Here is a 14,476-nt window from a genome sequence, read left to right on the forward strand (position 1 = left end):
ATCAGTCAATTTAATTTATCCATCTGGACTCCTTAAAACCTGGACTGTAATGGCGGAGTTTGGGAACCTCTGCTCTAACTGGTTATACTATGTATGTATATTTATTATGGGTATTTTACATTTTCTTGACCACTTATTGTTATTTGAGATATAGATGTCTGATACTACAGTCTTTAGTATAGACCAGGGGTACACAGCATTTTTTCCTTTGGGTGTCAAATGTTCAACATTGCATGGATCATACTGTACAGCAAAAATATATACTGTAGTACATGGGTAATCAGACATAATAGTTAAAGACAAGTTACCAACTTTACAAATATACTTATAATACACAGGCTGCATAATTTTGTTGACACCAAAGAAAGGGCTATGCTTAGAAGAGCTTACATTCTAGAGGGTCTATGGGTGAACATGGAGAAAGAGTAGAGCACAGCTGGGTAACACAGGATAAAGAGTTAAAGATGGAGGGGTAGTAGGCTTGGGTGGAGAGATTTAGCGGCAGGTTTGATGGCTGGCAGACGGGGTGAGTGTCTGAAAGAGTGGGGGAAGGCATTCCAGAACACTGGAGCTGCACAGGACACAGGTGTGGGAGGAAGGTGTTGCTGTTTAGGTACAGGAGTGGAGTCGTAGTTTAGGTGCAAGAGCTGAATTGTGAGATATATTTATGAATAGTTATACTGTGTAGTGCTATGTGTATTTATAAATAGCAACAATATAACGGATATTTTTGCATTGCATACACGGCATATTTTCTGAACGACAGGAGGCTGGGAGGTGTTGCACTGCTGCACACTGTGTAGACAGGTGTCTCAACAGTGTGCGGCATGTTTTTTTTTTTCTTTTAAAAGCCATTCACTGAGGAATGGTCATGGCAACCTGAGGCGTGTGAAGCCCCCAGTGATTTATGAGGTGTGTATATACAGTAGGTACATAAGAGGAAATATATTGTTATTAAACTAGGACAAATCATGATTGTGAGTTGCCGTTACATTAGTAATGATGAATTGTAGTATTGTAGTCTTCGCTACATACAGTATATGGAACACGGTTTTGCAAACTGAGCTATGGAGATGATGGAGGATGTATTTAGAGCAGTAGGAATTGTAGTTCTGTTCTGTTCTAATGATAGGGGTTGTACACCATGAGAGCAGTGATATTGTATAGCAGGGCTTGACAAATTTTTCTAAACTCTAGGAGCCAGGTTGAAAGTGTAGGGGCCAGACAACGGAAACCCCCCCATAAAAAAAAAAAAATTCAGATTAAAGGAGCACAGTTCTGTGTGTTATGCAGCTGTTACACACACTATACAAGTCGGCCACAGTTGAAAGGATGTAGTAAAATGGAGGTCCCTCTTGTTCTGCACAGCTCCCCTGATAACAGACCACATTTGTACATAAACAATGGTGCCAAAAAGTACTACTCCCGGCAAATCCCCCCCATCCTCCCTGGGGCCATATTACTGAGGACCTACCCCTCGGGCAGCCAACCCCCACAGCCACACAACTAAGGGGGTGCGCTCATACAAAAGACCCCTTCGCACCATTCCCCCTTGGGCCACACCACTACCCCCCGAAGCCTCAATCCCCGGCCACGCATAGAGCCTCTTACTGGGGGGCTCTATGCAGCCGGAATTAGGTGACAAAAGACAGCCAGGACGGATGGCAAAAGTTAGCGCCGGCCGGGACGGACAGGAGAATGAGGATGGCAGAAGTCAGCGCCGGCCAACACGGACAGGTGAAGTCCGCACAGGCCGGGACATACAGAAACAGCAGTCACCGCAGATAACACTCAGGACATGTACTCCTGTGCATGAAATTACCACCACAATACCACAGGCATGCTCACAAATCTCCGCTGGGGCTGACAAAGATCTGCTTCCTCCCTCTCTGTAAAATGTGGTCGCCAGGTAGCAAAATCTGGTCGCCATGGCGACCTGCCCCCGGGATTTGTCAAGCCCTGTTGTATAGGATGCAATCAGTAAGGAATCTGCTCTATGATACTAGCTTGTCAATGCAATATAGTTACACAAAGATATTGTATCATTTATGTGGTGTATAAGATTATGTTGTAACTTGTCCTTATACGTCTTTGCTAAAATCAGGCTAAAAAGCCCCTCTCGGTGCACCAGGTCCCCGTGAGACTCTCCTAGCGCTGGGCGTCTTTTTTCGCCCAAAAATGCGTCTAAGTTGCAATGTGATGCAACTAGAACCCACCAGCAGACTGTGCTCATTAATTTGATATGTCACACTTGTATATCTGTATATGGAGTGCTACAATGTAGCAGCCGCAGCTTTTTTCATTCCAAGATCCATTGTGCTTCATATACAGACTCACGTGCACATAGATATACAAGTGTCGCATATCAAAGTAATCAGAACAGTCTGCTGGTAGTCACATAGCATTGCGACTTACGCATTTACGGGACCTGCCGGCTCACTCACACCAGGAAAGTCGCGCTGTGTGACGTATTTAGACTAGATGTAAGAGGACACATCTGTACGTGAAAAAAAGTGTAAAAAGTGTGTGGGTATTTAATGAGGTTATCTTGGAACAGTATACAGAGATAGCATGTGCGGTATAGGCTCTGCCCTCTATCTTTATCAATGTTTTAGTCTGATTTAGGAAAATGATTGATATATACATTATCTATTTTTATAGCTGAATACTCTGAATGTAAATTGCAGGAACAGGTCACATGCACAAAGTGTCTTTACAACTGCATCATATGTTCTATTTCAAACTGAAAACTCTGCATGCAGTTTACTTCGCAGTCAAAGTATTATACATTAATTTAAATTAAATAATAATATAGTTTCAAGAGTGAACAAAACATTTAGAAACCAACCTCAGCAACCCACATGGAGCCTACACTGAGAGGAGGGTCCTAAAGAATAAAAACACAGAACAATCACATTATTGTAACAAATTGAACAAAGTTAATCAGAGCTTTGCTGCCACCTAGCCACACATTTCAGCAAATGAATAATAAAAAAAAAAAAACAAAGTAAAACACAAATGGAAGAAAAATAAAACTGATCATATTATGCCCAAAATGATTAAATTGCAGTAAGAACTAATACAGGAAATGACAACCTTTTCCTTAAAGAACAAAATGGCAATTGCAATGGTACAAACTGAACTGAAAATGGCATGTTATTCACGTATGTTTTTTCTTAGGATTAAATCATACACACCCTCAATGCTCCAAATAATATGCTTGCCTACTCCCCAGACTTCCGAGACTGAGGTCAGCCTACCACAGCTGCTTATATCCCCAGAGAAGTCAGCGCTCTGAGGGCTCAATGATGAGATTAGCGGTAAGTCGCGTCATCCTGGTCTGGCCCCCCTCACCACAATGCAGCAAATCATGGCACTGTACAGCAGAAGCAGGGCTACAATGACACAATTCATGGTGCTCCACCACCAAGCACTAGGGTTCCCTCTGTCATCTCCCTGGGGACATGGTTAAAATGTCGGCAAGTATGTATTTGTAGGCCAAAATTACACTCCTTTTATGGCCAATGATACAGTGGCGGAACTCCCAGAGGCAATGAAAGCATTGCCCTCCGGGTGTCTACTGTCAGGGGGCGCAGAGGAGGAAGGAAGGAGGGACAGCCGCATCTTTAGATGGTGAAAACCGTCTATCAGCTACAGGCAATACATGGCCATTTACTGGACTTCACCTTTCATCTCCGGATAGGGGTAAGAGAGAGGGTTACTGGGGGGGGTGGGGTGAGTGATGGCGTTGCTAGACCATGCCTCCGGGTGCCCTGTTGATAGTTCCACCACAACAATGATACATTCAAGAACAGCCACAGTTCCGAACAATAAGCAACTCAGCTTCTAGAAATAGAAAAATGAAATGTATCTCAAGGTCCTCTCCCTGCCATTTGGTGTTTTTGTCTGGGATGTAGTTACACCGCCGGTCACAATCCCAACTGCAGAATGCCGGCAAAGGATTTAAGATAGATGTCAAAATACAGACGCCTATCATAATCCCAACGCCAGAATCCAGGACGATGCGTTCCCGAACAAGGTAAGTTCGGGGCGTCCGTCCAGTTAACCGCGGGGGAAGAGGGTTAGGTTTAGGGCAGTTAGCGGGGTTAGCGTTAGGTTTTGGGTAGGGTTAGGCACCACCCCGGGAGTTTAGGGTTAGGCACCCCTAGGGGAGGGTTAGGGAAGAGGGGAGAGAGGGGAGGGTTAGATCACTTAGCTACCGCTGTCGGGATTTCCTGCTGTCGGGATTTTAACCGTCGGCTAAACAGCAGCCAGCATTTCAATTCCATTCCTTTTGTCTAAATGAGGAAACTTACTAACATCAATAACTTGAGTTTAGCAATGTTATCATAGTGACGACTTCTAAGCTTCCTGAATCAGAAATTCCTCAAAAATTATATTTTTAAAAAGGAAAAACATTAAAACTTTTTGACTGCTATAATGATTAGATAATGTGGTGATATTGCTGGTCATTTTATGATTTTTTTTTTTAGCAGATTTTAACAGTGTCATTGCGCATCCACTTCAGGCCATCTCCATCTCACGTTCTTGGAGGGTATATGTATTCAGCATTAAGTAAACATAGGAAGTAATAAATAGCAGTTTGTTGATGCAAGTCACTTAGTTCACATTGTTAGATGGCAGTTTCAAGTGATAGTTAGTCTTAATGGCAAAATTCCTATCTTCGCTCATATATAAACACACACATATACATATAGTCCAAATTTAAAGGGGGAAAATGCACCCTGCCCTTTTAGCAGTGACCCACCAAAACAGCTTGCCCTGTGCCTTTCTCACCAGCAGTGCACATGTGCACGACATCTTTTCACTGTGAGGGGAGAGCTTGGGGGAAGCCCAGCACCTCAGTAAGTGCTGGGTGCGCACCCAAGTGTGACAAATTTGGGGTGTGTCACAAGGACTCGCCACCTCCCCCGTTCGGCCACGGCCCCTTTCTGGGGCATGCGTAGAAGATACTCCGTGCCGAGACTCTCCCCGCTAACATGCATGCAACCAGTGGCGTAACTACCGTGGGTGCAAGAGGTGCGGCTGCTATGGTGCCAGAGCTGCCTCTGTGGTCTGCTGCTCCCCCTGCACCGAGTCATGCACACAAGGCTGTCGAGGGGAGCCCAGGTGTCAGCGATGTTGATTTGGTGCCGGCCCGTCAGCTGCTTACAATTGGCTCTCTGGCAAGCAGTTATGGAGAGACAGCACCACCGGTCGAGAGGCAATCAGAGCTCGCGGACCGGCAGCCAATCAGCAGTAGTGGCTCCTGATTGGCTGCCAGCCCGTGAGCTTTGATTAGCAAGTGACCGGCACCAGATAAGAACTGCGCTGGCGGTCCATGTTTGCCGCTGCCTGCTGGTGCTCCAAGGGGTTAATAACTATGTCTCCCAATATAATCATACCAATTATGGAGCTGATGGAGCACTAAATGCAAGTGCTTTTGCAGAGTGTTTCTTATTTTTATTTATTTATTAACAGTTTCTTATATAGCTCAGCATATTCCGTTGCGCTTTACAGTTTCTTGCATGCTTTCGCACTGCTCCTGTGACTGAAAGGGCGCAACTGTGCTGTAACTTGGTGTCTCATGTAGGCAATGTTCACTGAGGGCATGTTGAAGGAACTATGTTGAAGGCTATGCAGAGTTGGACAGAAGCGTTAATATACATGTTTTCAAACAGATCTTTTGCATCTAGAATAGTACTGGTGCAAGTACACACTGATGATGACAGGTATCAAGCCAAGCATATGGTTAGGGGCAGCCTAACTGCAGGGATGTGTACAACTATGAATTTGGACAAGTTTATGCATTAAGGGGGTCATTTAGACACGCTCACGAGCGCAGGACGCTCGCAAGCGGGTCGATGTTCCCCCACTGCGCATGCGCACGATGGAGGGAGCTCTGTCGTGCGCATGCGCGAGACCCGGCGAGCGATGGGCTCTCCATTGCTCCGGGTCTCGCACCAAAGGGGGCGTGCTGTCGATGTTGATTGACAGCACGCCCCCTTTGGTGGGCGTGCCGGGGGCGTGCCTGCCAGACGGAGGAGTTCCCATGGGTAACGCCTACCATCTGAAGCCGGCCCCACTGACATCACTAGTGATGTCAGTGGGAGTGATTTTGGCTCTGATAGAGCCAAAATCACTCCAGGGCTTGCGGCAACGAGACCCTACCGCAGGGTCTCCGTCGCAAGCCCGATGGTCGCGATGGTCAAGACCATCGCGTCCATCATCATGGATGCTCGCATATGCTGTGGGTGCATTCACCTCTGCATCGCCCCTCTGTGCATTGTACTTTAAGGACTGAGCAATAAAAACTTGATTGTTTCAGTTATAGGCTTTATTTTACACTATAGGTATAAAAGCACCTAGGTGAGAACAAGTTTAACAGTCAGAGGTTACTCACTTGGTCATGTACTTCCTGCTTTGCTCTTACCCAGGCTCCATCCTTGTAGTTATAGTCTGAGGGCGATGAAAAATTAGCAGAATACTCAGTTTTTGCTTTCCTAGAATGCAAGAAATGGTAAAGTGATATATTTGGTCAATGCGATGACAGTCACTGATAGTCAGCATTGTATGGCGGTTACTGTGATCTTCTCTGCATTTTATGGAGGTCACTGCACATATTTGTGTCACCGGATATAAAATATATATATGGCTTATAATAGTAAGATAGTAATACATATAAAAATCTAAAGTTAGGGTAAAATGCTGTAAATAAGTACCGTAACTTTATATTTTATTCCCATCCAAACTTTTCACTGCAAGATGTGACCTTTTTGTTTTTATTTTCTCTTATGGGTCCTGAAAAAAGGGCTAGAATGTGTGTGTTGCTTATATAGATGAGAATAAAAGTAAAATTAATCATATTTGCTATGCAGAGGTGCTGGGAGGAGAGTGGGGTGGGTATGAAGTACCTGAGCCTGCCTGCGAGGCACTGCCACACCCCCAAAGTGGCATGTCCACACTCCATTCAGCACTAGCATGTACCAAGGGCTCCAGTATTAAAACTGGGCTTGCCATACCTACTTAAGTACTGGGGCCCTGTTTAAATGTAATATGTATAAAATGCAGAATTAAAGTAAACAGTTGGTACAAAGAAATGTTTCTCGAATATTTGACATCAGTCCCTGGTTTTATGTTTGAGGTCTTAGGTTGGAGTTTACTTTATCCTCCTACACATGTCCCTCCCCTTTTATTTCCCCCTCTGCCTCCCACCACTTTATTTTCTTCTGTACCCCTGGATCTGAAAATCAGTTTCAATATAAATAATTATATGAAAAAAACCTAAACATTTTAAAATCATCATGACAAACCTTGAATGAACATGACTATACCTATAACATTTGGATGGATTGTTAACATGTTGAATAATTTTTTTTTTAACAATTTCTCTCTGAACTTTTTCTTTCTGTTCAATCTCAGATGAATATACTTTTTCTGTACCAGAATCCACTTCACAGATTTTTTTCTTCTTGTCCTAGAGAAATGTAATATGAGAACAAAAAAAAACCCATAAACCTAAATTATTAAATAAACAGAAGGCTTCAAACTAGTTACAGTATAATCGTGAGGTTTGGACTGTTTCAATTCTACCACATAGTTGAAGCCTGAAGCGAGTTCCTGAACACTAGTGTAAAAACAAAAAGCATGTAAAACATCAAAGAAGAAAAAAAAGCTAGCACAATGGCAGAATGTGTGTGGCCTTAATTAGAACACGCTGTATAGTTCTGTGAATTGTTTTTTCAGTGGATGAGGCCAAATGGCAATGTAGGTGTGTGTTCTGGTATCCTCTCACCTGGCCATTACGTGCAGGATTACTCGGTGTGTTCTAATTAACTGTGCTGCATCTCTATAGGATATCATTGAGCCCTCTATACATCTAATATGCTTATATAACTAAAGCTGGGTACACACTGACAGATATATTGGCCGATCAATTGATCGGCCAGTGTATCTGCTGCCTGTTGGGCAGTGTGTACCCGCGATATGTTGGTGAACGTCGGCGTTCACAGACATATCGCATTGGCTTTGCTGCACAGCCGATTGACAGATATGTCTGCAGACATATCTGTCCATCAGCAGGTGTACGAGCGGTCTGCAGACCGCCCGTACACGCACACAGCGGCAGCCGCAAGGAGGGGGGGAGAGTCACGCCCCCGGCCGCCGGGACACGCCCCCTGATCACCCGGACCTGCGAGCAGGCACAGATGATGGTTGTTCAGTATGTACGTGCAACCATCATCTGCAGATATATCTGTATAGCGTGTACCCAGCTTAAGTGTTATGGCCTGCTAAGTAACAAAACATAATGGTCCCAATTCAGAGATCTACATAAATCGGATATTTACGTACATCTCCGATGTTTGCAGATCTGCGCAGGAGCCGCACTATGCATACACAAGACGCCTCCTGCGGCGTTTACATATTGTTGTACAACTGCTGTGTACAATGATGCAGTGGCTGCCACAATAGCGTCCATCTCTGAATCAGCCCCAAGCATTGTGTTACATATTACTATACAAACAATTCTGTACCTATTCCAGGAGAATGTTCCTATTATAAATCATTTAATAATTAATCCATATGCAAAAGATGTCAGTGATTAAGACTGCATGCAGAATAGTTTACCTTCCTCTTAGGTGGGTGGTGTTCTTGGTCATATTCCATAAGATGTTTGTCTTCCCAGTCCTTCCTTAATTTTGGTCCTTTCACAGGTGGCGATCCCTTATACTGACTGTTATACTCGGTCTCTGTCCTGACTTTATTTAACTTAAATGGAGGAACAGATTGATTCTTGTTGTGTATGACCTGACAGAAGAAAAATATGTACAAATGGGCGCACTACATCAACAAATTAGAGTTTACCACACCAGATATAGGCCTCGTGTGTGGTATCCTTAGAACCATTCACCATACTATGACTGATGGCCAACATCACAGATATTTCCTTGCACCCCATAGGAGGAAATCTGCAATGCTGCGCTACCGGAATTCCCAGTGGTGTGCAGCCACAAATCACTCCCAATGGAATTGGCACCTATAGGTCTATCTCCCTATATCTAGGACTTTAAGCCTTTTTTTGTCAGGAATAATTATGTCTGAATCGATTTCATGACCCATTGCCTATTATAATAACAACTCATTTTTAATAATCTTAATAAATTCTGATTAACAATTAGTTTCACATAATGGGAGGTACATTATGACTCTGCCTATGGAGAGCCACATATTTCATTTCTGCACCATGTGTTAATAACTTTGGAGCTATAGAAACTAGCACCAGAGCAAACATATCAATTTATATATCAGCTCTTCTTTCTATCTAAAACGCAAAGAAATCTGCCAACCGGAATAAATATGAGAAACTCATAATCCTGAGGTATCACAACTAAAAATATTTCTGGGCTACACTGCTATTCATTGTCCAGAGTTTTCTAGATTTCACACAAGATCAATAGAAATGGACACAAAGGGGCAGATTCAATTACCGGGGATTACTTGCGCCAGTCCAATTCATTTGCCAGTGATTCCTTGCGCGGGAGTCGAAGACCCCGCACGCGACTCCCCGCAGTCGGACTTTACATCGCAGCACTTGGTGGTGTGAGGTAACATCCACATTATTTGGCCTCACACGTGGGGAAAAAAACACATTGATTCTGCGTAAACTGCGGAATCAATGTGTTTAAGCGCGAGTCCCGAATTTTATGGCGCAGGGACAAGGCTATTTAATTGAATAGCTTTTCCCCACGCCGCGGGGATTTTGGACAGCAATTAGTTGCCGGGTCAACCTCGCGGCTAATTGTATCTGCCCCAAAGAAACAGAATGATGTGTAATTGGCTTCCGTAACCCCTTTCCCAAAATTAAAAAATGACCAAGGTCACAATCAGAGTGTAGGACATCTAATAAGAGATTAAACTAAAAAGGGAGCCAGCTTCGTAATCAGGGCTGTAATATAACCACCATATACTTGTTACCTATGTGCTATCAACAAGGAGCACATACAGTAGATACTACTTTAAAAGAAAAGCATTCATAGTGTACTACATCCTAGGTTTTCTAAAATGTTCTACTGAACACAGCAACACCACGTAATAAAATCAAACATAAGAATGACATTGTGCCACAATGCAAAAAATAGGAGATATGTGGTAACAATAGTTAGCTGAAGTGATTACCATGCATGTGATGACATTAGTTCCACTACAGGAAAAACTGACTATGAATTTTGCAAACCTTGGAATGCTGTATGATTTTTAACAAACAATTCAAAATAAATGTAATATAATCACAAGTTATTGTATGTTATGTGCCATATACTTACACATACCTGCTCTGCAGCAAGTAACGGAGAGTTTTTTGTGGGACTCTTTCTTTCGAACTGCCTTCTGTATTCAGACATCTTCAGTGGATGATGAGAAGGGGCTTGGTTCAAACCTGCTTTCTCCTGCAGAACTCTGTGAAACTGTTAATGGTGCATTAAGTTAGCATCCTGTTTGTTGCTTGCCATTGCTCTGATAATAAACAAACATGTCTGATGGTGCCCATACATTCTGCACTTGATATCAGCCAATTGATCAGCTATTTCATCATGTATTGGCTAAAAACTGTCCCTATGCTTGGCAATGATGTTCTGCAATTAGAGTAAACCATTATGGTAGATGGCAGAGAATGACCACTATGGTTAAAATGGAACCAGAACTGATCCAACTAATAGGAGAATTAGTGTCATCTAACAAAGACACAAAAAAATCTTGTCACCTTACCCTTGGCTTACACATGATATGTGTAGTATGCATGTTAAAAACATGTGTGTAAATAGCATCTATTCAGACATGAGAAAGTGATAAATCGTAATTTAGCTGATAATGAACTGCCATGACAATGACTTTCAAAGTGGGCAGCACAGCGCTGTATACACCAAGAGCATAGAAAACTGATCATATGATCAGATGCACTGTCTACTATTAAAAAGATGCAATATGTAATACCGGCAAAAAAAAGTGAATAAAGTAATCTTGCGTACAACCAGTATCTGCCAATAACCGGACAGATAAGATATAGAACATAATAAACACAGCTCTTCTGTTCTTATGGTCAGGTAAAATAGAAAACTAACATTTTATGAAAATCTAACAATTGCCTAGAATAAAAAAAAAATATGAGATATGGTAAGAACTTACCCTTGTTATCTCTATTTCTACGAAGTCCATAGGGTTCCACAGGATACCTTGGGGTATAGGTGTGACGTCAGTCGCCGGGCACCATAGAGTTAAGCTTTTCAGCCTCCCAGGATGCACTAGGGTCCCCCTCCTATACCCCGCCCCCGAGCCAAGGCACCTCAGTTAGTTATCAAGCCATAGGCCGGAGGAGGAGAAGGAAGAGAGAGAAAAAAGATCTGGACACATACAAATCACATTCTCACCAGAGGGAGACGAAAAACCGGTGACCAGAGCAAAGCCCATCTGCAGCACAGGTGCGACAGGGCGGGAGTCCTGTGGAACCCTATGGACTTCGTAGAAATAGAGATAACAAGGGTAAGTTCTTACCATATCTCATATTTTCTACTTCAGGGTCCATAGGGTATCCACAGGATACCTTGGGGATGTCCCAAAGCAGTATCCTTTAAGGGTGGGGACGCTCCTGTGCAGAAAGGAGAATCCGCCGCCCGAAGGAAGCATCCTGAGAGGTGAAGGTGTCAAACCTGTAATACCTCACAAAGGTATGGACAGAGGACCACGTAGCAGCCTTGCAGATCTGGACTGCAGAGGCACCACGTCGAGCTGCCCACCAAGGACCCACAGACCTAGTGGAATGAGCCTTCACAGAAGGAGGAACCGGCAGGCCTTCATGAAGATAAGCTTCAGAAATAGCCATACGGATCCAGGCTGCCAAAGTTTGCTTTGAAGCAGGCCAACCCTTTTTACGGAAGCCATAGAGGACAAACAAAGCGTCCGACTTCCTAAACGAAGAAGTGCGGTCAACATAAGCCCTTAAGGAACGCACAGCTTCCAAAGAGGCCTCAACCACGGAGAGATCCGGTGAGTTAAAGGCCGGAACAACGATTTCCTCGTTAACATGAAACTGGGAAACAACTTTGGGAAGAAACTTGGGCCGAGTGCGGAGCACTGCCCTGTTCCCATGAAAAACCAAGAAAGGGGGTTTACAAGAAAGAGCCCCTAAATCAGAAACACGTCTGGCCGAAGCAATAGCCAGAAGGAAAACAGTCTTAGCTGTGAGCCATTTAAGATCCACTGAGCCCAGTGGTTCAAACGGCGGTCCTTGGAGAGCCCTCAGGACCACAGCCAAATCCCAAGGCGCCACAGGTGGAACAAAGGGCGGCTGAATGTGGAGAACACCTTGCATAAAGGTACGCACATCCGGGATTGTAGCAATCCTACAGTGAAACCAGACAGATAGGGCCGAAACCTGCACCTTCAAAGAAGCAAGGCGAAGCCCATGATCTAGTCCCGCATGCAGGAAGGCGAGAATCCGAGACAGACGAAACTCCCGCGGTGCATAACCTCTCGGTGGACACCACTGGAAGAACGTATGCCACACGCGATGGTATATCCTCGCGGAAGACGGTTTCCGAGCTCGCAACATGGTACGCACCACAGAGCTGGAAAACCCCCGGGACCTCAGCATGGCCGTCTCAACAGCCACGCCGTCAAAGACAGCCGAGTCAGGTCCGGGTGAAGACAAGGACCCTGAGACAGAAGGTCCGGTCGTAGCGGCAACCGCAGAGGACTGTCCACGGACAGACCCTGAAGGTCTGAGAACCAGTGCCGTCTGGGCCACGCGGGAGCTATCAACAGGAGCGTCCCTCCTTCCTGTTTGAATTTCCGGATTACCCGTGGAAGAAGGGAGACCAGAGGGAACAGGTATGCAAACTGAAACGTCCACCGGACGGACAGAGCATCCACCAGAGACACCCCTTCGTCTCTTGTGCGAGACCCGTACACCGGCAACTTGTTGTTGTGCCGGGACGCCATGAGGTCGATCTCTGGAAGACCCCACCTGTCCACCAGCAGTTGAAAAACGTCCGGGTGCAGGGACCATTCCCCCGGATGAACGTCCTGGCGACTTAGAATGTGCGCCTCCCAATTTAGCACTCCCGGGATGAAGACCGCTGATATGGCCGGAAGATTGTGCTCCACCCAAACCAGGATCCGAGAGACCTCTACGAGAGCCGCCCGACTGCGAGTTCCTCCTTGCCTGTTTATGTAGGCCACGGTGGTAGCGTTGTCCGACTGGACCTGCACCGGGTGACCCTGGAGAAACCGATGTGCCTGCTGGAGAGCATTGAAGACCGCAAGGAGTTCCAAGATATTGATTGGAAGCTCCGCTTCTGTCGGCATCCACCTGCCCTGGAACAAGTGTGGACCCGAAACTGCTCCCCAGCCCCGAAGACTCACGTCCGTTGTCAACACGACCCAATTTGGAACCCAGAATGGACGTCCCTTGTTGAGGTGAGTCGTCTGTAACCACCAAGCAAGGGACAGGCGAACCTCCGGGGTGATCACAATCGTCTGGGACTTCAGAGACTGAGGCAGCCCGTTCTACTTGGACAGGATCAGGTGCTGCAGTGAAACTGGGCGAATTCCACCATGTCGAACACCGACACCATGGAGCCCAGTAACCTCATCGCCGAGTGTAGGGACACCCGGCGGCTGTGCAGACAACTGCGCACCCTTGACTGTAAAGCACAGATCTTGTCCTCCGTCACGAAGATCCTCTGCTGTCCCGAGTCCAATAAGGCTCCCAGATGCAGAATCCTCCGAGACGGGATTAGAGTGGACTTCTGCCAGTTGATTAGCCAGCCGTGCCGTTGCAGCAGTGCAATGGTCAGGTCCAAGTGGCTTTACAGGAGCTCTGGAGATCCTGCCACCAATAACAGGTCGTCCAAGTACGGCAACATGCGGACTCCCTGCAGCCGCAGAGAAGCCGCCATGACCGCCATCACCTTGGTGAAAACACATGGTGCTGTCGCCAGGCCAAAAGGTAACGCCCGAAACTGGAAGTGGTCGCTGCGGATTGCAAACCTGAGGAACTGGGAGAATGGAACAGGCACTATAACTCCAGCCTGGAGTATAGTGTGCAATACCTTCCGCAGCTCCATAGCCTTGTTCCGGTCTGATGGTAGACCCGTGGTGAAGAATCGCGCCGGGGGTCTGTGCCGGAAGGAGAGGGCGTACCCGTGAGAGACCACCTCCAGAACCCAAGTGTCTGTCGTAGTGGCCGACCAACACTGGGCGAACTGCAGCAGGCGGGCTCCCACCCTGGGATCCCCCAAAGGGAGGCCCGGACCCTCAGGCCGCAGGCTTGTCATCTGGCTTGGGGGCCGGACGTCTGGTACTCCATGCCTGCTTCCGGGGCTTGGCCGATTTCCTAGGGCCAGCCTGTCGAGGAAACGACTGTGGTTTGGGCCTGCCCTGGGCCCTAGATGACCGAAAGGACGATGGTCCAGAACCAGAA

General features: G+C 45.9%; 1 protein-coding gene across 2 annotated transcripts in view; it reads right to left on the minus strand.

Moving 5' to 3' along the window:
- SAXO6 (stabilizer of axonemal microtubules 6) overlaps positions 1-14,476 on the minus strand; it is a 67,035-nt gene that overhangs the window by 38,222 nt on the left and 14,337 nt on the right. The window contains exons 4-8 of one of the 2 annotated variants that reach the window (XM_088452455.1): positions 10,329-10,463; positions 8,629-8,808; positions 7,335-7,477; positions 6,404-6,503; positions 2,849-2,887 (exon numbers count right to left, since the gene is read on the minus strand). In XM_088452455.1, coding sequence (XP_088308581.1) covers positions 2,849-2,887; positions 6,404-6,503; positions 7,335-7,477; positions 8,629-8,808; positions 10,329-10,463 — 597 coding nt within the window. The remainder of the gene's footprint in view (positions 1-2,848; positions 2,888-6,403; positions 6,504-7,334; positions 7,478-8,628; positions 8,809-10,328; positions 10,464-14,476) is intronic. The other variant, XM_088452456.1, reaches the window with a different exon arrangement.

This window comes from Taudactylus pleione, unplaced genomic scaffold (assembly GCF_031769625.1).
Source record: "Taudactylus pleione unplaced genomic scaffold, aTauple2 ptg000038l, whole genome shotgun sequence".
In the NCBI taxonomy this organism is placed as follows: Eukaryota; Metazoa; Chordata; class Amphibia; order Anura; family Myobatrachidae; genus Taudactylus; species Taudactylus pleione.